The sequence below is a fragment of the Alligator mississippiensis genome, chromosome 2 (assembly GCF_030867095.1).
Source record: "Alligator mississippiensis isolate rAllMis1 chromosome 2, rAllMis1, whole genome shotgun sequence".
Taxonomy (NCBI): Eukaryota; Metazoa; Chordata; order Crocodylia; family Alligatoridae; genus Alligator; species Alligator mississippiensis.
Genome location: NC_081825.1, coordinates 87,498,565 through 87,524,451, shown reverse-complemented (window position 1 = coordinate 87,524,451; position 25,887 = coordinate 87,498,565). Strand labels below are relative to the sequence as shown.

General features: G+C 39.2%; 1 protein-coding gene across 3 annotated transcripts in view; it reads right to left on the bottom strand.

Annotated features, from left to right (window-relative positions):
- The window catches only part of MARCHF1 (membrane associated ring-CH-type finger 1), a 501,421-nt gene that overhangs the window by 152,987 nt on the left and 322,547 nt on the right, over positions 1 to 25,887 (bottom strand). For 2 of the 3 annotated variants that reach the window (XM_019481434.2, XM_059721909.1), the window contains one exon: positions 17,680 to 17,819. The exons of the other annotated variant lie outside the window; for it this stretch is intronic. In XM_019481434.2, coding sequence (XP_019336979.1) covers positions 17,680 to 17,781 — 102 coding nt within the window. In that variant the 5' untranslated portion in view covers positions 17,782 to 17,819. The remainder of the gene's footprint in view (positions 1 to 17,679; positions 17,820 to 25,887) is intronic. 3 annotated transcript variants of the gene reach the window in all.

Sequence of the window (25,887 nt, the reverse complement as noted above, 5' to 3'; positions counted from 1 at the left end):
ATTGCCCAAGAGTACCAGGGTAAACTCCAACTTTTTACTGAAAATGTTGTGAGAGCTTTCTTAATCTCTCTGAAGAACAGATCGAAATGTCATTTTAAGGTCTCAAAAAATTCACCCCCCCCTCCCAGTAACTCACCAGAAACTCAATTTATCAGCCTTAGAAAAATTAAGGGCAAATCAATCCTGTTGGGATGCAAACCAATAATTCCAGATAACATGAGATTCAGAATAAATGTAATGAATGGAACTTATATTTCAATGAGTTTGACTATGCTTCATCTATTATTCTAAAAGCTACCTGATATAGAAACAAGCAGTAACGGAGCTGACCCATAGCAATGTAGAGTAATTCCTTTCCAAGGTTTCCAAACTGCACAATTATATTACAGTATGTCATACCATAGTGTATTTTCATTTTTTCCATACCTACAAGATTATAGGATGTGATAAACAGTGCATAATATATTTTATTTGTTGAAAAATGCTAGTGTTTTTGGACTTCCATTGGTATAATCATTCAGTCTTTGTAAATAAAAAAATGGCAGTTTACTTGCTGGTACATTACAGTAGGGAAAATGTGATTCAAAGTGAATGGCAAGTTATGTGTGGAAGTTGACAAGCTGGAAAGTGTAGGGTATGAAACGTATTTGTTTTCCTATCCTTGGAGAATTACTGAATTGTTAAATTCAATTTTATTTCCCTGGGATAAATCTGGCATATCCTGTATATGCACTAACATTTCTGTGTCGTATCAGCATGCTGCCCACACTGGATTCCAAGTGGGATTTTCTATGTGGAATTTTGCAAATCTGATACAGTAGAATCACAAGATTGTTCTGCAGCCTAATTAACCTAATTACACTCACCAGTTAGTTATGCAAATGAGAAAATAATTAACATGACACTAAACCTATCTATCTTTTCAGGTAATTATGCATCCTTCATCTTTGTTGCAACTGAGCATTAGCATTTGGTTTTTAAGGTACAAAATTTACTTGCAACAAAGCAGACTCAGTTTGATGGTGTCATACAAAAAAGAAAAAAAGAGTTAAGGAAAACAGTCTTGTTCTTCTAGAGTATCTTAAAACAAGTCCATTCCTCTGAAAAATCAGTAAGTTGTTATAGCATCCTTGATTCAAATCAAGTGGTCATTTATTTCTAGCTCAGATTAAGAGATTTTTTTTATTCTGAAATTAAATTTTAGAGTTCATCTATAGCTAAATAATTACTGCACTAGCCAATACTGTCAGCTAGCTAGCAGAGTATAGGCACAAAAAAACAAATGGAGCTAGCTGTATGTTTGCTAGTCTAAATTTATTGAAAAAAACTCCTCTGTAGTGGAGTACATTCCACTTGTGCATTTTTGTATTATTACATGGGGAGCTGTGATCTTCATCTCTATTTTAAACACCACTTATCTGAACCTTCAGTTAACAAATATGGATATTTTCCCTCACTTATGCTTTTAGGAGATGGACACAGACTGCGTGGTATCTCTGGTTTCATCTAAGAAAAGCTCTCCTGCACAGATATACACATTTAGCTGACTCATCCTCTGAATTTCATATCTATCTATATATGGAAGACTATTTTGCTAGTTGAAACAAATGTATAATAAATATCTAATTAAGCTTCAGTTCAGGATTAAGTACTTGCTTATGTTCCATTGTAATCAATGGGACATGAAAATATGTGCAAGTGCTTTAGTAAGTTTGGTATTACAATACATACCTCTGATAGAGAGAATGTATCATCAATCATTGTTGAGTATTTTTATTATGCTAGTCTTTAAAGACCTCAATCAGTACCCCAACTAATACTAGGCACTAAACTAGCAGCAGAACTAAGGCAGGGCAACTAGGGCAGTAGCCCCTGGTGCTGATTTAGGGAGAAGATTAAGAAATAGCTGCTGCTAGCCCAGCCACACAATTGCACTGGGGGGGGGGGGGGGGGCACATTAGCAGTCAGAAATTGCCACCGTCTCTGTGCACTATAACTGCTCCAGATGCCCTGAACATATACGTAGGAAGACTCTGTAACTCTTTCAGCCATAGTTCTGCAAATTACTTTACGCAGACTTGTAACTTTATTAATCTAAGTATCCCTATTCAATAAACTGGACTACCTTCATATATGAGCATTTACAAAAGGAGTACATAAATAGACAACATGAACAAGACATAAGTAAGAATGTCAAACATACACATCTCATTACTTACAATTTTTTTTAAATTATCCCAAAGCATCCTTTACACTACATTGAGGTACATAATTACTGGAATTAAACCAAAATTTGCCAATACTCCATAAAATGGAACTACTGTGAGCTAGGCAGCCTAGAAGCTCCAAAGCTGCACAGCCTAAGTTGACTGCCAGGGAGATGGAAGCCTTACAAATTCCAAAAAGCCCAAGCTGCTGAAGAGCAATGAGCTTGGAAACTTAGGAGATGAAATTGCCAGAGCTTCAGGCTCCCAACTTCTTGTCAGCTTATGAGACAAGCTTCCAAGAAGCCAGGCAGGTGAACTGGCAGGAAACCAAGTATTTTTACAATGGAAACATGCCTAGTTTCTGACAGTTTCATCAGAATTTAAACACTTTTGCAGAACATTTAGATTTCGACAAATCTGAAAACTCTGACAAAAAAGTACTCCATACATTATGCTTCTAAGTGCCTCAACTAACATACTCCATCGAGGGTGACATTGTGCTCTACACAGCCACTCAACAAAAATAAGTATGCATGTGTATGTAGGTGAAGGCATTACTGAAGCAACTAACTGCATGGTGCCTCTTTGGTCCCTCTGCAGTCCTTGCTATCAAAGGGCAAAAAATTCCAGAGCACTTGTGTGATTTAGGAGCCTAATTCCCACCAATGCCTAAGTGCCCAAATCACATTTGAAAAGGGAGTCTTGGCCTTGTAAGTCATTGGGGCACTTCTGAAACTTAATGCAGCTAGAGGCAATGATGGGGTTCAGATAGATACGATGGCAGGAAGAGTATCCTGCACAAACAATTAAAGCTATGATGATACCCAGTGAACAGGAGGACCCGGAGAGCAGACTACTGGACTAACAGGAATCGATGAATGGCTGTAACCAGAAGAACAATTGAATAGAAGATAATTACATTTTAGAAATTGTTGGTTTTTTTTCACTGAAGAATGAGAAGGAGAAACATGGACAAAATGGGGTAGCAAAAATGAAGACAAGAATGGATGATAAAGGTCATCCATTGATAGACACTGGCAGAACCTTGAGGAAAATTAAAGCTGAAATACAGAGGGGGGAGAGAGAGAGAGAAGACAAAATCATCTGCAGACAAAGGAAGATGTTAGGGAGCCTGAGATTCATAGTGACACCAGGAAGGAGCAGGATTTCTAGATTACTAAAAACGATAGACAGGTCTGCCGTTAGAGCAGAACCAGAGAACTGACCTATCTGCCAGGAGTGAGGATGCAAGATATAGACCTGAGACTGCAAAGTATCCTGTTGGGAGCCTGCTGTAATGGATTAAAGATGACAACCATCTAACTAAAGTTCATCATCTAAAGTTTGGTCTCAGAGGCTATGGACAGAAGTTACACATAAACCAGTTTAAGTGATCAGAAACTGGTTTAAACATGTAACAGAACAGAAGTTCCATGCACATAAACCAATTTCAAAATGGCTGACACTGGTTTAAGATAAACCTGGCTGAATGTAGTATCATACTTAACAGATTTGGGTCAAACCAGTTTATGAAACTTTTGTCTCAGACTGCTTCCTGGTTCAAGTTAAATCACAGTCTCCCAGCATCCCAGCATGCTTTCCAGCCCTGGCCTAGGCTGTGATCTCTGCTCCAGAGGGCAGGGCTGGCCCCACCCCTCTGCTCCCTAGCTGGAGAAGTGAGGGCTGACTGACAAGGGCATAGGGGGGCAAGCCCAGCTGGGGATGCAGCCCAATCTACAGGGGCAGGGGGACTGCCCCGCCCCCCAGGCAAACCCCAGCTGGGATCTGGGGCCAGGGAGGGGGTTAAACACCTCTTCCCTTGCTCAAACTTACTGCTGGCTGCAACTGTAGACTACAAATCCCAGAGGCACCTGGAAACAGGAAGAGGAAATGAACAACCCTGCAGAGTCCTGCTCCTGTAATTCTGGACTGCAAATCCCAGAGACTTGGGGTCAACAGGAAGAGGAGGAAGTGAACACACAGCCAGATAGCCATGCTATAGTGCCCCCAGCTTCTGGCCTATGTCACTGCAGGCCTGTGGCTGCATTTTCTGAATCAAAGCTAAATGTCTGTTCACTTTTGTTTTAATTTGATCTGTGCAGTTTAGACTAACCTGCAAAGACTGAATCAATTCAGCCTTAGGCCTTTTGACTGTGTGTACCTAGCCAAAGAATCAGGTTTTTCCAATTAAAAAGATTCAAGCTCTAGGACATAATCCGGCTGGGGAAATTGAGTGATACCAGAGAAAGACAACTGAGACGTTTGCATACAAATGATCCTGAGCAACAAAAGGAAGGAACTAGAATTCCTAATGTAGCTAAGAATAGTGTCACAACCCAAGGGTGTGATTTTTGTTTGTGTGCGCTTCAGCACTGCTAAATTATTTCCCGCCACTCGTAGCTTTCTTTGCAGGGTGCATTTCTAGGTTGCAAAAGAGAAATGCACGGTGCAAGGAGTTCCCGCCATTCGCATGCAAATTTGTGTCCCACTATTGGCCAGTTCTAAATTATTCCCACGTGGCGGCTAGCGATTGGCATGCTAGCCGTATAACAGGCTTGAGCGGTTTCCGCCCAAGTTGGAGGAGGAGGAAAAGGAAAGAGAAAGAGGAGGGCTTCACGTCTCGTGAAGATCTCTAAGCGCTGCGGAGCCTATCGGACCCAGCGCGTATACCTCAAGAAGGCTATAGGGGTCTGATCAGCCTCTCGCCTCTCCCCACCGCCACCTGATCCCTCGACGTTCCCTTCCCTGCGCGCAAGTTCCACGGAGCATAGCAAACTTCGTGTGAGTGTATCCAGAGCTCTGTCCGGGTTCGAGTCCTGCAGGTTTATCTTCCCGTCGCCGAAAACCCATTGCAATGTACTCTCGTGTTTTGCATCTTCCCATCGCTGAAAACCCCCTGCGACGTACTCTCGTGCCCTGCAGGTTCGAGTTTTGTTTTGTTTTGTAACTGCAACTCAAGCAAGTTTTCCTGCCTGCACCGTGACCATCTTCGGTGTAAGTAAAATAATCTTTAATCAACCACTAAGCTTCTGTGCCTAATTCTAGCGTGCCGCCTGCCTTCCCCGACCCGGCGTGTCCGGGCTGCTGGCCACAGCCTGCCACGTGAAAACCCCCCGAGGGCCTCGGACCGCTCCCAGCCCGCACAAATAGCTGATATGATAGGACAGAGACATAGTTAAATAAAGATCATGAGTGCAGATAGATACGCAATGTTCAGAACCAACCAAAATATATCTGGATTTCTCATTTTTTCAGCTCAGATATATGAAAATGCAAGGAGTTCATCAGTAAGAAAAGTCAGAAAAGATGACAGACCTGGCTGTGTTAGTCACTCACAGTGCAACTCTTAGCAACTGATGTGATACTGCTGTGAAAAGCAGGGTAGAGATGTACCTTATGAACAAACTGAATCAGAGACACATTTTTTTTCCCCTAATTCATCATCTATCTAGGCTTAGTCCATCTGTCTGTTTGTCTGTTTCTACGTCTGTCTATCTGTCCATAACACACTTGGGGGGCATGGCTCCGAGTGGGGCATGGCTCTAGCCAGTGCTGTCAAGAATGACAGGTGGGGAATGGCTTCAGCGGGGTGGGACAGGCAGATGCAGAATTGGGGGAAGGGGGATGGCACAGAGCTGGATGCGGAGCAGGGGAGGTGTGGCACATGATTGGACATGTAGCGGCAGCAGCGTGGGGCAGTGGGTGGCAGTGGCCACTACCACATGCAAGCTTCCCCCCATCCTGCTCCTGGGAGGCAGTGTTCTTTCCCCCTGCCCTGGTCATTCTTGATGGGCAGTTTGCTAGTTGTATTAATATCTGATTAAGTGTGCTTGGGTTCACTAAAGCTTATGCATCTCTAATTAAAATTTGTCCCTGCCCTGCCATCTGCCTGACTTCAGAATAACACATCTAACTACCTCTCACTGCTGTGATGAAAAACAAATGAATTTCTAAGATATAGTGGGATTACACTTTTAAAGTGTACCAGACAGGATAATTTCATTAGAAATAGGGAAGCGTCAGTCCCATTGTGCAAGATAATAACGAGCACTCATTTAGACTACCGAGTACAAGGATGAAGAATTCTAATTGGAACATATGCATGGAAGAATGTAAAGAAGGATGATCAAAAATTATTTTGAGAAGACTATCAATAGCTTGTTGTTTAACCTAGAAAAATGAAGGTAGAGAGGTGAAATGATGATTCTCTTAACATGACAGAGTGAAAAGGACTACTCAGCTAAATCATAACTTCAAAAAAAAATTGGGATACATATAAATTTAGTCTGGAATTTAGAAGGAAGATTAAATTAAAGAGGAATAAAATTCTAGTAAGAGCAGGGACCTCCTAGGTCATTAAGTCCAGTCCCTAGTTTGTATGGCAACCATTTAACTAATGATTCCCACACCTTATTCACGTCACACCCTCAGACACAATCAGAAGGTGTAAAATCATACACTTCAGGAACACCCTAAATTTGGCATAGAAAGGAAAAAGCAGAGGCAACAAGCATATTGCCTGTGCCCTGCTAATGCAATGACCAACAACCCAACTAGTTTTGAGACATAATATATGAAATGGTTGCTTCTGATAGGGGGAAATGGACTCAACAGCCAAAAGATGTCCTGTCCAGTCCTAAACAACTAATAAAGAACCATTATGATAATCCAATAAATTTAAGTACGAAAATTAACTCATATATAAGGTTGTAAACAGAAATTGTATAATAAGATACTGTATTCTTGAGAAATTCTATGCAATCCTGTCATTATAGCACGAATCATAATGCACATGCATAGGAGTACAGATTCAGGACTTCATATGCAACCTTTACTGTAGTGTTTGAGTGCTTGGGCATGTAAATAAATGTTGCCCTGCATGAACTAGTTAAATAAATGTACAATTATAGCCAATTCAATGAATCTGAAGATGGACTGACATATTTTTAACTTGCACAATTCTGCCTTCTAGTTTTACAGTGGGATTAATTAAAGAAGAAAAAGCTTAACTTGAATTTGTTATCATGCTCTGCCACTTCCCTCAAATTACTTTTTCTTTATTTAAAATATTAGTTTTCTAAAGCTGAAGTCCTTCCTCTAGTTTCAAAATAATTACTGTACTGGCAGCAACTTTGTGAGCTTTTTCATAAACTGCTCATAATAGAAGTTCCAAAATGGGAAAGAGGAGTCTTCTCAGTTAGGATCTCCATATAAAAGCAAGGATACTTATTTAAAAAGCATATAAAAACAGAGATTTTGTAACCATATAATAACCACTAAACTGACTGTGGACAGATTACTCCAGCTAGCTGGCTCCACCAACTGAGAAAGAAGTATTTTTTTCTTATTGAGTTACCAAAATATTGCATAAACATAGTTTTAGTTTAATGGTTCACCAACTATGAGATTTTATGTGATCTGTTTAATTACAACAAGGCTTTTAAATATATTTTTTTCAGAATAGCTCACAGTTTTATTCCTGTTTAACTCACTGATTTATGTCAGTCCCTTGTCCTTGTCATATTGAATGTTTGTAATAGTTGCCCATTAGCCAGTTTAGGAAAAAGACAAGATTTATCTTCTTATCTAGGCCATTGTTTTGGTCTACATGGGGAAGGTCCTGACTTTGCTCAAAGTCTTCACTCTTGAATTTTATCTTTAGAGGCCTTTAACTAAGTTAACCTAAAAATGACCCTTAAGCAAACATCCCACATTCCAAGAAATCAAACCCTAGGAGCCTTTTAAAAAATTGGAAATAAAAGTCAATTCAGTGATATGGAAATTCCCCAAAGTAATTAAAATGGTCAACAAAAGAAACTAATTACCAAGCAAAAGAATCTGTTAAGTAAGATCTGAGCCCAAATTTGGGAGTAGTGACAAGTTTGGGCAGGAGGGGCCTAAGATGGCAACTCACTCAATAAAAACTGTAACCTACTGTTCCAATTTGGAGGTAACCTCACTTGCAGAACAACGAAGGAAGAATTGCAAGTGCAGGCCGGATCAGACTGATCACCTGAACCACCCTCTCCGTGAACACGAATCTCTTAGTTCACGCTGAACCTGCGGAGGACTTGAAAGGGACTGAAGGAAGGGGACTTAGTCCAATCAGTATTGAGGCCAGCCCATTGAACCGTATTGCTGAGGCCAGCCCATTGAACCGTACTACTGAGGCCAACCCATTAAATTGTACTACTGAGGAATTAAACCATATCTAGATGTTTGGCTTCTCGGAATTCTAGGATTGTAAGTATATTATGAAAAATAATAGTATTGATTCAAATTTAACTTTGAGTTGTAATTGTAATTGTTTTAAGGAAGTACATTTGGAGCATTGTTTCTGATATATGTAGTTATTGTGTTCTTAATGTTTGTGGTATTTCTTAAAGCTAAGCAGTGTTATATGTGTAGCAAAGAATTTTAAAATAAAATTGTGTTGTATGAATTAAGAGTGTAATCATTGTGAAATCGTGCAAGTAGCTAAAAATTTCCCCAGCCAGTGCATCAAACGAATCAGTAAATTGTGTGGGATTTTCTCTATTCCATAACCCACTAGAGACAGTCTTGATGTTGGATTGATTTATTGGTGCCCTTATCCTCCACTGGTCTCCCATTCCATGGTGCAGTGTGGTGCTTCCATACAATGGATGTTCAACAGGTATCTTTACTAGCCTCCTCAAAGGCAGTCCTATTTTCAGGTTTGCTAAAAGCTGAATTAACTGACGTTAAAATTGCTCTGCTAAAAGCTTCTCTTTTTCACATTAACTGATCCCTAATTTATATGGGGTGACATGAGCTGCTAAAGGCACCCAGAATCCAGAAGACAAGAATATGGCACCTACTCTTGGGCTGATAGTACTGTGGAGGCAGCATAGCAGAGTGGATAGGCCACAGTCCTCAACAATCCTGGACTCTGCTCTCTCACTAATTCTATTATTTGTAACTGTAACAGCCCTGTCCTTCCCCAGAAGGATTTGAACCCTAAGGCTAGGCACAGACATTACACATAAAGTGGTTTAAGTGATCAGAAACTAGTTTAAACCTGTAACAGAACAGATGTTCAGTGCACATAAATGAGTTTGAGATAAACCTGGTTGAATATAGCGTCAAAATTAACTGATTTGGGTCAAACCGGTTTATGCAATGTCTGTCTCAGACCCTTTGCTGGTTTCAGATAAACCAGACACCCCCAGCACCTTGGCATGCTCTCTGGGCTGGGTGGGGCTCTCTACTCCACAGCAGGGCTGGCCCCTCCCCTCTGCTCTCTGGCTGCAGCCCCACTCCTCCCCCGCAACCTTCCCCCTCACCACTCCCTGCTAAGCAAGAAATCCCCCCTCCCCCCCGCCTTTCTGAGGAGGTGTCTGTGTATTAGTAAGAGACCACATGCTGGCAATGGTCCCTGCTGAATCAACAGGTAGAATAAAAAAGTAGCTGGTAATGTCCCTCTGTTCTTTTCTTAATTGGGCGATAAACACTGTTATGAATTCCCTGCTGAGCCAATCACAGCGTCCTGCTGAGCCTGGCTATGCCCCCACCCCCCCACAGCTCCATGCTGTGGAAGGAATGGAGGGCTGCTCAAGCACCCCCTGGCTTCTATCCTGAGCCACTACAGGCATATGCCTGCATTACTGGGATGTCTCTCCAGTTATAAAACTGATTTAGCCTAGCTGGGTTAGACTAGCCTGCAAAGATTGAATCAATTCAGGCTCAGGCTATTTGAATGTCTGTCCCTACCCTAAATCTTCAGCACCATTCTCTACTATTTGGTAAATGACTTATCTTCTGTGGACCAGTAACTAGAGAAGAAAGTGGAACACATTGAAGTAGTAAGCTAAATATGCATAAGTAGCCTCATTTTTTTTAAAAAGTAGCACTTCTGAGGCAATGTGACTTAGCAGCAGAGACATGTGCCTTCCAGATAGCAACCTGGTTTCTATTTCCAGCTTGTGAACAGAATATAAACCCCAATTAATGAACAGAATTGTGAAAAGAATTATAAAGCTCAATTAGTGAAAGAAAGGAATTTAAAGGAAGGAAAGAAAGGAATTTAAAATGCATATTACCTCCTGCTTCCTTTGGCAGTGCTCATCTTAGATCAAAAGTTTTTTTGACTAGAAACTCTCTGCAACAGTATGCAGTGGCAGTATCTGGCTGAGTGCTGTCTGGGGGCACTGGCAGATGCTATTTTCATTCCATGACAGGAACTGTAGAATTTTGTCACAGAATGGAAAAGTTGCACATTGTTCTGTGCCAGTTATTCAGGGACCCACTTCCCTCAATGGAAAAAAAAGTGCAATAAGAGCTTCCTCTGGTAACACTCACAAGCTGAGGGAGCTGATGCCAGTGTGTCCTGTGGTGTCCCCTCTCTCCATGAGTTCCTGAGTTTAGACAAGTGTAGAGTACAGTACTGACTGGCTGTCCAACCAGGGACTTACCATGTTACCCCTCAGCTGTCTCTACTGCCTGATCAATCTGTTTTTTTTTTTTTCCCCAGACCCTCTTTCTAAGCCCAGAATGGGTCCAGATTGGCCTGGCACCCTGCAGCCCCCATTAGGGCAGATATTGGTACTGTTGTGCATGCTCTTATCCTCCATTCACAAATAGTGGGGGACCTGGCCATGATCCTTTGTGTTCTGTGTAAATGGACAGATGTTAAACTATCACAGGATACTTATATACCACAAAGTTGCTGTTTCAGCCAACAATTCCTTTGTGGTGCCTTTTTGGTGGCAAATGCATCATTTTCATCTCAGAACAATTCTTTTAATGTCTGGTATGTTATGATTTTTCATGGAAAACTCACATATAGTCTGTGACAAATGTAACATCTGCCAGGACCCTGAAAGTTCCATTCTGTAAAGGGATAAGAGGTAGGTAAATAATGGATTTTTTGGTATGGTCCAAACAAGAAAAGATTTCATGCCAATTTAATTTATTCAGATCAAACTTTAAAATATTTTTAAAAGAATTTTGACAAACTAAAGCAAACATTGGCAAACACTGGCAAACTAAGGCAAACATTGTTTCGGGTCTACTCAGAACAAAATGTTTTGTTTAGTTTTAAGGTTATTTAACCTATTGTAACAATTCTTTCCCCCCCCCCCCCCAACAAGCACTTGGTTAATTTTATTTTTCCATGCTAACTCTGGCTACGGACTGCTCTCCCAAGAGAAACAATGACATTATACTGCAGGGAGACACAGGCAGTCTGGATCAGCCAATAAGGGCTGTTCTGTGCACTGTTGCCATCTGTCACTAGGCAGACTGAAGAAGCCTGCAAACCACTGAGATGTATGCACAAGGGACCCCTCATGTGCAGTGTCAGCCCTGCAAGTTCTCTGCTTTTCAAGGGCTCAGTATTCAAATGTCTGTTCAGGTGTCTCTGGGTAAGTCTTTCTACCAGGAGAATAAGCCTGGGAGAATTCTCTCAGATTATTTGAATATGTCTATGTAGTCTCCTTCTCTCCACTATTATATTATTATAACAGTTGTAGATAATCTTTTCCTGCCTATCTTAGAATGGAATCTTACAATTTTCATTTTATAGCTTTATAATTTTCCTACATACCCAGTTCTTGTATATTCAAAATATTAAAACAGATTTCTTCTTCTTCTTCAACAACACATATTTTGAATGTCCAAGCCAAGCTTTTTTAGTTAAACAATAAGAAAAAAGTCTAGATTTTTTTAAAAGGGAAGAAAAAGTATATTTTCAAAACCCATTAACCTGAAAGTCCTTACTGAATGTTAACAAACTGCCTATTACAAAATACAGCATGCAACATTTTCTCATGATCATTCACCTTTAAGGGAAAACTTTAGAAAGGTTTAGGACAGCTAATTCCTGTTTTAACTATAAAACAGATATTTCCACTCTATAATATACAGCTGCAAATTTTCTCACAAACATACATATGTATTTGAATAAAAACACTTATACCAAGCACTATCTCAGAGTGGTCTCTGTAGAAAATAGTTACAACTGCTAACAGCAATTTTAACCATACTCAATCTGTCGCAAGAGGACAACACTCATAGCAGTAAAACTACAAAGAAATGAATGGATTTAAAGGATTTGTTTAACTGGATGGAAATTCAGGAAACCATCAGAAGTGCAGCTTCTGACTGAAGAAGTGTTTAGCTGAGTAATAGCAGTGCAAGTGAAGGTCAGAAGAGGAAAGACTAGTCTGGAGCAATACATTTTTATAGAGATGCAACACAATTAATGAGACCCTCACACTTTGTAATAATTCTTTAAAAAAGGCCTGGGATTAAGGAATTAGGGAACAGACATTTATCATGAAGAGATTTTTCTGTGCGATTCTGACAGAGGAATAATAAAAGGTTTTAAGTGCACTGCACTCAAATAGAAATATCTACCTGCTGACCTATATCTTCATACTAGGAAAGATTGTTTCTATCATCCACTTTATCTCCTTGCAAAAACATGATCATTCCTTACAATTTATGAAAGATGACAACAAGGTCTTCCTGCCTCAAAGCCCAGAACACGTAGTGAAGATCGAGAACCATGTCCACCCAGGTGATGGAACGGTAGAGAAATTCTTCAAATAGAAGGCATATGGCTTACCAACTTACCTTCCAAAATTCTTGCTTTATTTACTTTACTGCAATTAACAAAAAGATTGAAGCCTTAAGGAACTTAAGTAGGCTAAAAGGCAGGCCAGGAAGAGTTAAGAAGTATGGGGGCCTGAGGTTCTGTGAAGAGTGAATTAGGACATTTGGGATCTGTTCAGGAACATCTTGAGATGGATGGAATCAGTACCAACTAGGACAGTAGATAAAAAGTACATGGGATGCTATGAACAAACCTGAAACAATACATGTGTAGGGAATGCTGTACATGAATAAATTTATTAATCAAAAAATTGTAATGGCACCAAACAAGATTGATCATGAGGAAAGTATGTAAACTGACATACGAAACTGGGTACAGTAGACATAAAAGCTAATTATAAAGATAATTCATCAGTAAATAGCAATATATAATGATACATGGTTGATATAAACACTTTTAATGTATAAAAACAGTAGGATACAGAAGCATGTTGGTGTTTAACCCTGTACCATCCCTGCTACATAAAGGCTACATTAAATTTATACTTACTAAAAGGCTGTCCTGCATGCTTATTTGAACCATGCTGCAGTAAGACCTAACAGGTCCTTGGAAGCAACAGCATCATCTACACTGCAGACATGGGTGGATCCACTCCCTTACTAAAGACAGATATAGCACATCTCCCCTCAAATCATGGGGTGATGGGGGTGAGGCATGGCTAGAACCTTCATCCCCTTCAGGAGACACTGGGTCAGCATCCCAGGGAGGCAAGGAACAGCAGATGACATGGGGGGTGCATCAACCTACCTGGCAGCACTAAGGCCACAGTCCCCAGCTCAGACAGGTAGCAGGGAGTCCCAGAATTTCATTCTTCCGGGGACTCAATCCCTGTGTAGAGCCCACTAATTCTTCTATGTTATACAGTAAGAGCACAAAAATAGCAAGATTATCAATCTTGAATAAAAAATAGAAGCAGGCCACTGCAAAGAATGTAATGCTACAAATGTTATGAAAGGAATGATTGGTGTGCCAAAGGTAAATTCTGGGCATGAATAAAACAAAGATTTATATGATATCAGTGGGGCCAGGATTTCACCCCAAAAGCAAGTTGTGCATTACTAGTAAAATTATACTAGAACATTTTTATAACACATAAATAGCTTAACACTTTTCAAAACACTTTAAAAGACACTATGGGCACGTCCAGACAAGTGTGATGATGCAGCATGTGGTGCTGCAAACATGTCTGCAGTGCCACATACCACACAGTCCAGAGTTCTCTGTGCTGCAAAAAATGTGGGGGAAAAAAATGGAGCAGCACACACTCAGTCAGCATACGCTGCTAAAAAGTGGAGCTGCGCCACTTGGAGCCATGTTGAGGCTGCTGGTCAGGCTCCACCCAGGAGGATCACTATGACTGCAACTCCGGGAGGCCCTCAGGACCCCAGGTAAGGCTTTTGGGGCCAGCACAGAGCTGACTAAAGCCTCTACTATGTCACCTGGGTCAACTTGCCATGCACCAAAGTGCACATGGCACAGGTGTTCCCCGGGGACAAGGTGTGCCGCTGCTACTTGTCCCCAGGGAACCAAATGTCCACACACATCTGGACGTGCCCTAGTGTCAATGAGTAGTGTTAGTTTATGGTGCTAAATGGACTTTAAAGTGACAGGAAATTCCAGGTCATGCAAACACAAACGCAGTTGCATCAACGTAAATGGGAAATTTTGTTTTGTCTACACATGCCCAATATGCTCAATTTACAGAGAAGAGAAAGTTGGGGAGGTGTCAGGTTACAAACATACCCACAGAAAATATATATGTGATTGTAGTGATTTAAAATTACACTTTTACTTATGTATATGAAATATATATAATTTCATAAGTTTCTGGCCCATGAGGTTTGTTATAGCTTCATTCAACTTCTTTATTTCTCTCTTTTAGGCAGCCAAGTTACTAAATATTATCCTACTGCACCCTATGAAACAACCAGAATACAGCCTACATGTGTCTCCATTTTATGTGTCCCCTTATGTGTCTCCATTTTAGCCTGAGAGGTACCTAGGTGATTAGATTTAGGACAGTTCACATAAGCAGTGTTAGATGTCTATGTTGTCACACTTCTATCTGGGAATGTACATACATTCTGAGAAGAAAAAATTGTTTGGTAATATTTTTTTTGGATCCACTATAGAGTTGGGAGAAATGTTAGACAAGCTTTCAGGAAACTGTCCTTCCTCCGTTCTAGAAAAGAAGGAGCTACAGTTTAAGCTAAATACCAGGTAAAGCAATGATTTTTAACTCCATTCTGTAGATTAATATAGTCACTTAAAGAAGGGGAAGAGGGGCAGTAAACCTGTAAAGCAAAGAGATATTATCCAAAGTACCTAACAAACCTAGTAAAAGCCAGTAAAGGCAACTTAACTTCTTTAACATTTCTCCAAAGTATATCATATGGTCAATATAAATCTCACTTCTTGCATATTGCCTGGACTATCACAGCTACAACGACAGTAAGACCCTACTACATAAATCCTGAATGAGTTCCTGAATTCTTAGTCAAAGGATAACCATACAGAAGGACTAATGTTTGGTTTGACCCAGTGCTCATATTGCTCACCTTCTGCCCAACAGCCTAATTGTTAAGACACTTACCCAGCAGGTGAAGACATAGGTTCTGGGCCCAACTTAGGATTCCCAAGAGAGATGCCTAACCACCGAGGGTAGGCAGAATTGAGAGCATCCTCCATCCCCTCCTGGTGAAGATGGACTGCTGGGTACCCAAAAGTGAAAGTTGCATGAGTCAGAAGGAAAGCAAGTAAGAGGTAGTGTGGCCCAGTAAAATGGGCAGTTTCATGCTGTTGTCTGGCAGTTAGATGCCCTGGAAAGTATCTCTTCTGAGTGAACTGGATCTCAGAAGACAGGAATATATAAGGCTGCCTGTAACCCCATATTTTTGGAGAATGGGAGGGGCATGCATGCCTTGCTTAGGTGGAAAAGACAAGCTTCTGGAGGTGTGTAAGGCTTCCAGTTTCATGAATGGGAGAGCCATTCATCTCTGCTGGGACTAATAAGGTGTAATAGGACCTTTGGCAGTACCCACAGAAAGGATGGGAGAATTATGTACCTTAGATGTAGAAAAGTATCGTGCTCCTGAGAGAGACTGTAATATTAGCACAGACAGAGCTATGCCCTTAAACACTTGACCTATAGGTATGGTAGTAAACTGGAATTGTGCCATATTAAGTAAAGCTACAGAGGCTTTTTCATCATAGTTTAAACCTCTACTAAATATATGGCTGAATCTGTTTGTCCCCAAGCCTCCCCCAGTACTTCTCCATACTACTATGTTTGTCAGTAAAGAAACCTGGTTTTAAACAATTATTCATTTTTCTGTTTGGATGTCAGGTCCTTGTTTCGACAACTGAAGGGCTGTTCTCTTTCCAGTTTCCTGTTCTAATGTTTCTTTTTGACAGCTCTTTAGTAATGCTTGACTTGATATGCCTGCCTCATGTAAAACACTGAAAATGTTAAATATTCCTGAAGCTAACAGGGGAAAATAAAAAGCCAAGTGGAAAAACTGACAGAACATTTGTTCTTGTTTAAATAGCAAGTCTCCATCATCATATTACAGAAGCTATAACAGGCACCTCAGTAAAAAGAGTCTATATATAATAAATACCCCAACTCAAAACAAGTGAAAAATACTGAATTAAATTTCAAAAGAGGCCCATTTAACATGCAGTGTGATATGACTCGAACTGAGTGGTTTCTTTTGAATCCTAAAATGTTCATTTTAAAATTCATTAGCTCTTACGAAGAATCAACCGTTACCATCCATGAAATAAACTGGGAGGAAACAAGATGATCTAAGATGAGTTGATATGAATGGCATACTCCATCAACATCCAGTAAGAACCATGGCTTGTTTTACGTGAAGAACTGGATTTACAACCAGAGATCTCTCTTTCCAAGTGAGCAAAGACAAACAGTATACATTTCTCCCACTTAAGTTGTACCTGATATCATAATCAACAGAACTTTTCCTGCAGGCAGGAAGAGTTCGACACAGTTTTAACAAAGAGCGAAGTACATAAAACACATTTACTGGTGCTGCAGCTATTCTGCAACCTTTATACACATTCATAGTCTTTACTTACCTGAAGAGCCCAACTGAGAAAAATGTAACTTGCATAAGTAAAAACTGCAGGATCACACCCTTGTCAGATAGGTTGAAATATTCACCTTGTGTAAGTTATCATAGCTCCAGTGAGTTCATGAAACTCAATGGATCTATGACAGTTAACAAGATTTGAGCAGCTATGCCACTAAGTTTGCATGCACAAAAATAACTCTTTTTCTGTAACGCACCATAACAAGTGTATTTTAAAATAACAGCTCTCTCTATAAGTTAATAAATAATATCTTTACATATTATTCATTTTATTCATGATGGACAGCTGTACACTACAAGCAGAGAGTGCTTTTAGATAAGCTCCAGCTCTATTCCTCATGAAACAAGTTTTTGGTTAAGATCAACAAAAAGACTAGATGTTCCCCACCCAAAAGTAAGACTTCTTTCTGATTGAAGAATTCACTGTACAGCTTAAAAGAAAAATTTTCCATTGAAAAATGACGAGTGTGATCTTACATTTGCCATCCATAAAACACCAGTAATTCATAGCCATAGCATGCAAACCTCAATGGATAATGCATCACATGAAAATGAAAAGCTAGCAAATGAAAACTGAATTCAAAAGCAGAAAATTGCAGGTGTTGCTATAGGGTTTCAAATAGTAAAAGATGAAAGGCAAACATTATGTTTCTTACAAAGTATTTTAGCACCTTTGAGGTTCATCTGTACATGCCACCATGAGGAAATAGAACTTTTCACTCACCAAGGTAGAGTTATGTGAAGCATCACCTGAGACCTCGGGTGTTCTTGTGCTGTTTGGGAGTCTGTGAGGGTTACGAGCTATCGCTTGACACCAGCCCAACATTTTCTCCTTCCACTTATCCCTTCTCAATTTCTGAAATTCTGAAAATAATTTAGATTCCCTGAAATATTGAAACTTTGAGTTTGTTGTGTGCATGTCTCTGGATGCATGCCTTTAAACAGCACTTTAGACTATGTCTAAACAAGTTAATAAACAATTTTAAAAGAAAAATAGTTTAAATACCTTGAAGGGTTATACCATGCAAACAGTTAGAGAGCTATGCACTTATTATAAGTATTGCATGCATTAATACTAGTTTAGTGCCAGCAAATCTGGTTTCCCAAAATGACAAATATCTCTTGCTGAAACATGGCACCTTATAAAGAAGGTTCTTTTCAGGAATTATATTATTGGACAGCTATGAGAATGGTATTATTCCTACAGCTATTGAGTGTCTGCATATAAGTGCTACACATTCCCTGAAACAATTGGAAATCAAATTTCAGTCAAGAGCCCTAAAGCTGGAGAACAAAATGAATACAGATCAACTGTGTAAGTACACATACATACAAATAAAGCAGAATTTTCTCACCCTAAGCAATTGGTCTGCTTCAAAGAAGTGTCAGAAATGGAGGGGAATCTTCATCGAAAATAACAGTACATTAAACACAAACTGCTTTAACTACATTTACAAGACATGTACAGAGCAAAATTATGTCCTTTTTTAAAGTTAGAAATACTTTAGTTAGAAAGCCAACTTTTAACTAACACTCTGATACATTCTGGAGAATAACAGTAATTGTCCATGAAGTATGAGAAGTACACAGGAAATGTTATCTGTTGGTAAAATGTTATAGTTTACTTTTCCACCACACTACACAATTTAAAATGGCAGAGCATAGGTCTTCAGTTGAATGCATTACACTGTCAATTAAATATCAAAAATAATTTGGAGTAATTATTTTTCATAGCATCTGAAGCAATTAGCAATCTGGTGGTTTATAACATTTCAGGTTCTAAAATAGGCTATTCTATACCATTATGAAAGGTAACATATAAAAGGTTATGTTAACAGATTGATGAATTACTACTCTAAATGACAAAACACTAGTGTTAAATGGATCTGAACAATGTAAATAGGGAAGCGATAAAAATCTTTCATGAAAATCAAGACCTATTTGTTTAAAAGAATAACACTTTCTTAATAAGATAAAAGTGTTACCCACAATTCATCCTGTCCAAGTCAGGCTTTTTCTTTAATGTTCCTCACTGAAACATCCAAAGTGAAGAAAGACTATCCTTTGCTGCTGATGTTTATATGAGCATCCCCATGCTCCTCTGCCAACATACCCCAAATTCTAGATAGATAGACTACTTCTAAGTCTGAGAGAACCATTCAAAGTTCATACACTCACTCATTCTCCACATATTTCACAGGCTTATACAGCCACTGTTGTAAGGTTAGTTATTTTTGCCAATTGTGATGATGTTTCTTGTATCCTAAACACAAATCACTTGGTTTAGAATAGAAACCAAGCTTGGTTTTATGGCAGCTAATTTGTCTCACAAGCACAGATGATTTATTTATTTATCAAACAATATAACTAGAAAAAAAGGTGATTAAAGAAATGGCTTTGATAACTTTCTAATGTCCTGTTCTCTGACAATAAATTCACATTGAAAATATTTGAGCATTTTTAAAATTATTTTTTCTAAATTTAATAAAAAATTTTTTGCTTTTCTATTCTGTAATTGTAATTAATTAATTGTCATTAGTTAATTTTAATTAATTACCAAGTGTCTTTACATGTTACCATGCATGTTCTCCAATTGGCTGAAGGGACTTGTCCATGCTCAGTAAAAATGCACCTGGACTCATTAAATTTCATGTCACCTGCATTTGTGACAGTAGATAAGGCTGGACTGAGATGTATAATGTAACTATCTATTTGGTTGTGTTGCTTTCAAAAGGGATGCTGAACCAAACCAACTCTTTGCCAGTTCTTCACCAATAACTGAAGTGGTTTTGGGCTGGTTTTTCCATTTTGTTCGTTGTAATTTGTAGCTCACTTTCTGCTCTTTTTGTTACATGGGGATTCTAGACAGGCCTTATACATTGTGGGCTAAACCATCTGCTTTTGGGTATTCCTATAGGGCTGCTGGGCCATACTCTCTAAGAAAGTGCACAGGTGTGTGTGCACACAAGTGTATAATTAAATAAATAAATGTTTTCATTTGGCTGATCGGTTTTTTGTACTATACAGAATCATAGAAAAATACCATATTGTCTTACCTACCACATGACTCCTAATAAGACATGCATACAGTTTTTTGCAAGCAGAATGCAGAAAAAAAGACTTTTCCAAGTCCTGGTTGACTGTGATATCGAATAAGTCCACCTGGAAACACAACTGGAATTTATACACATGCTTTTTCACGCTGCAGTGCGCCAGAGATCCAGTGTATCATAGCAGACTCAATTAAACAAGTCTGCTCTGCATGTGAGCTGACGTGCATGGTGCTGCATTGCTTGCAGTTGTATAAGTAGAGAAATGTCTCAGCGAAGAGAAAGTGGCGGTGGTGAGCTTTTGACCTAAAACACCTTCCATGTGCTTTAGTTCAAAAGTGGACCGCCTCCATTTTTTGTGTGCCGATGAACATTTCGCTGTTTATATAATACGCTGCGGCGCATGCATGTGTAAAAATGCCCAACATGTCCAGGAAGTGTGTTATCTCAGGAGACAGTCTGAGTGAGGCAGCAGGGATTTCCTGGCATAGCAGGACATAGACAAAGCTAGACCAAAGACCCTTGCAAGGGCAATAGCACAACTGTTACTTCTTAACTCTAAATAGTTCTTTATGTGAGTTCCTGTAAATAGTAAATGTAGTTTCCATACCACAAGCCTCATCAAGATATTGTAGGCTGCATGCAGCAGCTCACTTACCCTGAGAGAGGTCAACTGCTGCTTCAGGCACAAGCTGCAGTGCTCATCCAACAGTGACTGTGAAAGAGAACACTGGATCACATCCCTATTGTTTGCTGAACCAGAAAGAAGTGGCAGGTATCTTGGCATCTATTATAGCACAGTCTCTCCCTGCTTCTACTGCAGCAAAGAAAGATCAGCTTCCCTGCTTAAGGCAAGCACAGTGATGTTGGAAGACTGACGGGGGGGAGGTACATGTGGTATGTAAGTAAATACAGTAGGGCAGTAAGGAATTTCAGAAGGTCATCTAGGCCACCCTTCTCCTCAAGGGTGACCATCCCTGTGTAAATCAGCAAAGAAAAGTGTTTGTTCAGCCTCCAATGAATTCTACACCGCTTTAGGGAATCCATCCAATATGTAACCACCCCCATTGTCAGAAAATTCTAGCTGATTTACACTGAATTTGGGAGAATGATTTAAAGGTGGAAATCTTCAGTTTACATTAGGAATAATCTGAGACATGTGGTTCCAAAATATTTTATGTTCCAGTTAAATTATTTAATTTAAAATCAATTAATTCAATGCGTTTATAGTTTGAAAATAAGCACTGTTTCAATTATTCTATACCATTATAACTATAAAAAAGTTTTTATTAACAGGATTGTCACTTACACATCATGGGAAGTAATTTTTCTGCACTATTCAGCACTGGTGAGGCCTCACCTGGAGTACTGTATCCAGGTTTGGGCCCCACACTTCAAGAAAGAGGTAGACAGTGAAAAGAGTCCAGCACAGGGCAAGAAAAATGATTAGGGGCCTGGGAGGCAAGACTTAGAAGGAAAGGCTGGAAGAGCTAGATTTATTTAGTCTGGGGAAGAGAAGACTGAGGGAGGATTTGATAACAGTCTTCAAGTACCTAAAGGGTCCTTATAAAGAAGATGTGGATGGGCTTTTCACTGTGGCTGTAGGGGCCAGGACTAGGTGCAATGGCCTCAAGCTGCAGCAGGGGAAATTTAGGTTGGAGATTAAGAGGAACACATTCTGACTATGAGAGTGATCAGACACTGGAACAGGTTACCTAGAAAAGCTGTGAATTCTCCATGCTTGGGAACTTTCAAAAGCAGGTTAGACAGACATTTGGCTGGGATGGTTTAGTCACGGGCCTTTGAGTAGGAGGCTGGGCTAGATGACCTTATGAGGTCTCTTCCAGCCCTCCTTTCCTTGGATCCTCCAAAGTTACATTTATTGTGCATCCAATCAACATGCATATTGTTGAGGTCATTATACAAAATAAGGTCTGTTCTACGGGCAAGTCAGGTACAACATCAGTACTTAAAGTATCTTGAATAGTAGGAAAAATGCAAACCCATTTATTCCCAGTCATCTCACCAACATCTTATTTCCAAATCACTCATGATTTGAAGTAATCAACGTTTATGTTTACTAAAGTTTGTGTGCAACATCAACACCTCTGAAGAAGTATCAAATGAATGGTGATATCATGAAGAGTTTTTTACGATACCATAAAAAGCTGCTGTTCTTGTCTTGAATATGAATGTATGTAAGTAATGGCAATAGAATTAAGCAAGAACATACAAGACCAGTTTTTATAAGCTGAGAAGATACGAAAGCAATATTTAGTAACTAGTCACTGGGATCCGGAGGCACCAGATTTAACTCACTCTTAGACAGATTGGGAATCCCTTCCCCACAGTGGTGATGAGTTAGTTCAGCTAAGGTTACTTAAGTTAGTATACATTGCTCACAATACTGTTCCTATTCTCTTAACAGATCATATGATCACTGCCCAAAGTGTTGAAATTTATAAAATCCAAGGAAGCAGTTTGAATACCTTAGTAAGCATCTTAAAGATAAACTATTTAGTTAGTAAACTTTGGAATTTAACAGAATAGTAAAAATATCATTTAATTATTAAAATTAATTACTGCATTGCCACTGACTTCAATAAATGAGGGTTAAGCAGGAATAAAATGTGTGAGTGACTGCAGATGCTAAGTTTTAAACTTAATTATTAATAAACTATAGTTAGGTGTAATTAAGCAAAATTTGGTGTTAAAGTAACACTGGTGATTCTGGGGATGTCCAATACTAATTTTCAATTAAAAAATGAAAAAATATCAAATCCAAATTTATCTACAACTAGGATAAAAGATAAGTACGGGAGCAGGACAAGAAAGGACTAGGTTGCCTTGGATGTGCTGGGTTACTATACAGTACACTATACAGTACGCTCATTTATAAAGTCAATTAAACAGCATTTCATAAAGTTTGTATGTGATTCCATGCAAAGATATCATTGGTGTGTAGAAACAGATGGAAAATGTGTGTATAAGGGGGATTTGGGTGACTCCACTGCTTCTGTGTGTGTCAAATTCATATAAACACGAAAAAAAAATCTTAAAATTAAAATACTATGCTGGTTCATATGCCTTTTTATATGCTAAAAGAGGCTGCTCATAGTTATAAGATTTTTAAAAAGTGGCTCTTAAAACAGTTTATATTGCAAGCACTAACACTGAGGATTTTTATTTAAGCAAGATAACTCATTTCAAATCAAACAGTGATTAGCTAATGAGGTTCTCAGTTCTGGGATATGTTATTGGGTAAAATTCAGTTAGTCTTATGAATTAAATGATTACCTTAGCTTGGCACTGGCTAAGGTTATAATAACATTTCATTGTTTTTTATATCGCTTGGTGGTAAGATAGTTACCTTGGCACCAATTCCCTGCCCACAATATACTTCATATAACAGTTTTATTCTGATGTCCTCTGCCAACTTTGTAAGTAAGTACACCTAGTGGAAATACTGTTACATAGCCGCAGGCTGCTGGCTAGAGTGAATTTTTCCAGGGATTCTTAGTGTATGTGCTAAATGCAAAATTTAATACCTCTAGGGAGTCATGTACTCAACATGCTTGGGGTGGTATGAGCCAATTCAGCCTGATAATACAAGACTACATATCATGTGTAAACACACAAGCTGTCACAGTTTGGGTCTGATCACAGATAAAATAATCTGGGGAATATTCAACAAAATGATACTGCACACCTGTATACTCTTGGAATTTGGACCTTGATGGTCCTGACAAAAGACCATAAACCATAGGCGCAGCTGTGGCTCAGTATATAATGCACCTACTTAAAATCATTACACTATGAACTTCCAAACCTCTGAGACTAGCATACTGATTTTGTAACTGTTCAAAATGGCTAATTTTTTCCACAATGCCAGGAGGGAAGAAATCTAAGTTCACATCAGTTTTACAACTGATTGAAAACAGATGTTCATTTAGGACTCTACAGTGGCTTCCCGAGTTATAGCTCTGGTGGAGAGTAGATACCCTGTGTTCAACTTGAAAACAGCAAGTCACTGGGAGGGCAGCAGGAGAGGAAAAGGTGTACTGAATGCTTATTCCTCTTTTTAACAAGTGAAATGTGCAACCTTCCTTAGCTGGATACTCTCGAGTGAGGTGGTGATGGGTACTGTGAGAGGATCTGTTCCCTTTGAGATGGACAACCCTCCCAAGAAGGATGGTTGTAAATCTGCCTTTTTAAACTCAAGAGTGAAAAGTCAAAGATCATGGTTGTTGTTGGATGGAATTCCTGTTGGAAGGAAGGACTCTCATGTCGTATATAATTTATGAACCTGCACACGGCTACCTGAAACTAACCAAAAGTCTGAACAGTTTTGAAGTATAGCCCCAATTAGTTCCATTTCAAAGGAAGTATTTTGTATTCTCTGTTGCTTTTGCTTTTTCCGTGAAAATAAATTGTGGATCAAACTTAAAGAATAAATAAAAGGATATAGAATGTAACAACATTAAGTAGTTTCTATACAATGGTGGCATTTTATCATAAGGAGTTATGTAAACATGTCAAAGGGTACAGAGTATTTAAAACTAATTATCTTATATGAAACTGGGAAAACATTAATTTTTGGGTGTTAAGCCCCATCTGGAAAAAATACATACACTTCCTACAGGATTTCACTAGCTACTTCTACAAGAGGCAAAGTCTAGTAGAGGCTGCTGGTATTTCAATCCTTAGCAAGCTCTAATGCATGACAAAAAACGATGGAAAACGAAACACACCACATATCATTCTATGTCTATACCAAACAGGTTATTTCCTGTCTCTAACAATATAAGAACTAGGAAGTTGTATAATAAAACTAGTAGGTAGTACATTTAAAACCAACAAGAGAGAGTTCTCTTTCATACAGCATGTAATTAAAGTGTGGAACTCATTGCCACCAGATGTAGAAGCTGACACTTTAAACAGATTTAAAAAGGGATTGGACAAATTCTTAGACGAAAGGTAAATAAGTAGTGATTGTCACATGGTAGTTAGCAGTATAGCCTCTGAATCAGAACTTCCTGTACCTCAAATGCTGAAGGCTGTTAAGTGGGAGAGAAACAATGGAAAAAGCCCTGAGCATACCCTGTTTGCTTTCCCTTTCAGCATCCACTCTCTACCACTGTGTGACATAGGATACTGGGCAAGATGACCCAGTAAATGGCAGCTCCTATATTTTGATGTTCAAAAGTGTTTTTCCAGCACATCTGGCCCACTAAGATCAGGGCTGGAACTTTAGAAGTGTTTCAAATCTGAACCGAGAAACACTGGCTGAGAGCAAGAATGAGAAAAATAGTCCCCCATGAGGGGAGGTGGGGCAGAGTATGCAGTACTCTAGCCAGAGTCTTATAATTCCCAGACTTTGGAGCACACCCTAGTCCAACTGAACCCAATATAAATACAAATCAGTGGGCTAAATTTGGTAGACTGCTTGGATTGCTTTGTGCCACTCCTGCAACACAAAGATCCCATACACTTGACTTAACTTGCTTGTTAATCTTAGTTTATGTTTGCCTTGCAACACTAGAGTATGTAGCCAGAACATTACAGCAAATTTGACCCTGTATTTTTGAAAATGAAATATCAGTTTCTGGTTTGAAGATCTATTCTATTTTTAAAAAAGATTAAGAATCACTTTCTCTTAGTCAGCAATCACTGCTGTAAAGTCAGCAACAGTTAAAGCCATGTGCTATCTAAAATATTATAGTACAGTAGTTAACAGGATCAACTGTAGTGCCAAGTTTGCTAATTTGGGCAATGGAGCCTTTAATGGCAACTACTTTATAGAAAGTGATTTTACAAAATGAGATGTGATTTTGAGGCAGAGATCAAATCATCACTCCTCTCATTTCTTAATATGGTTTTCA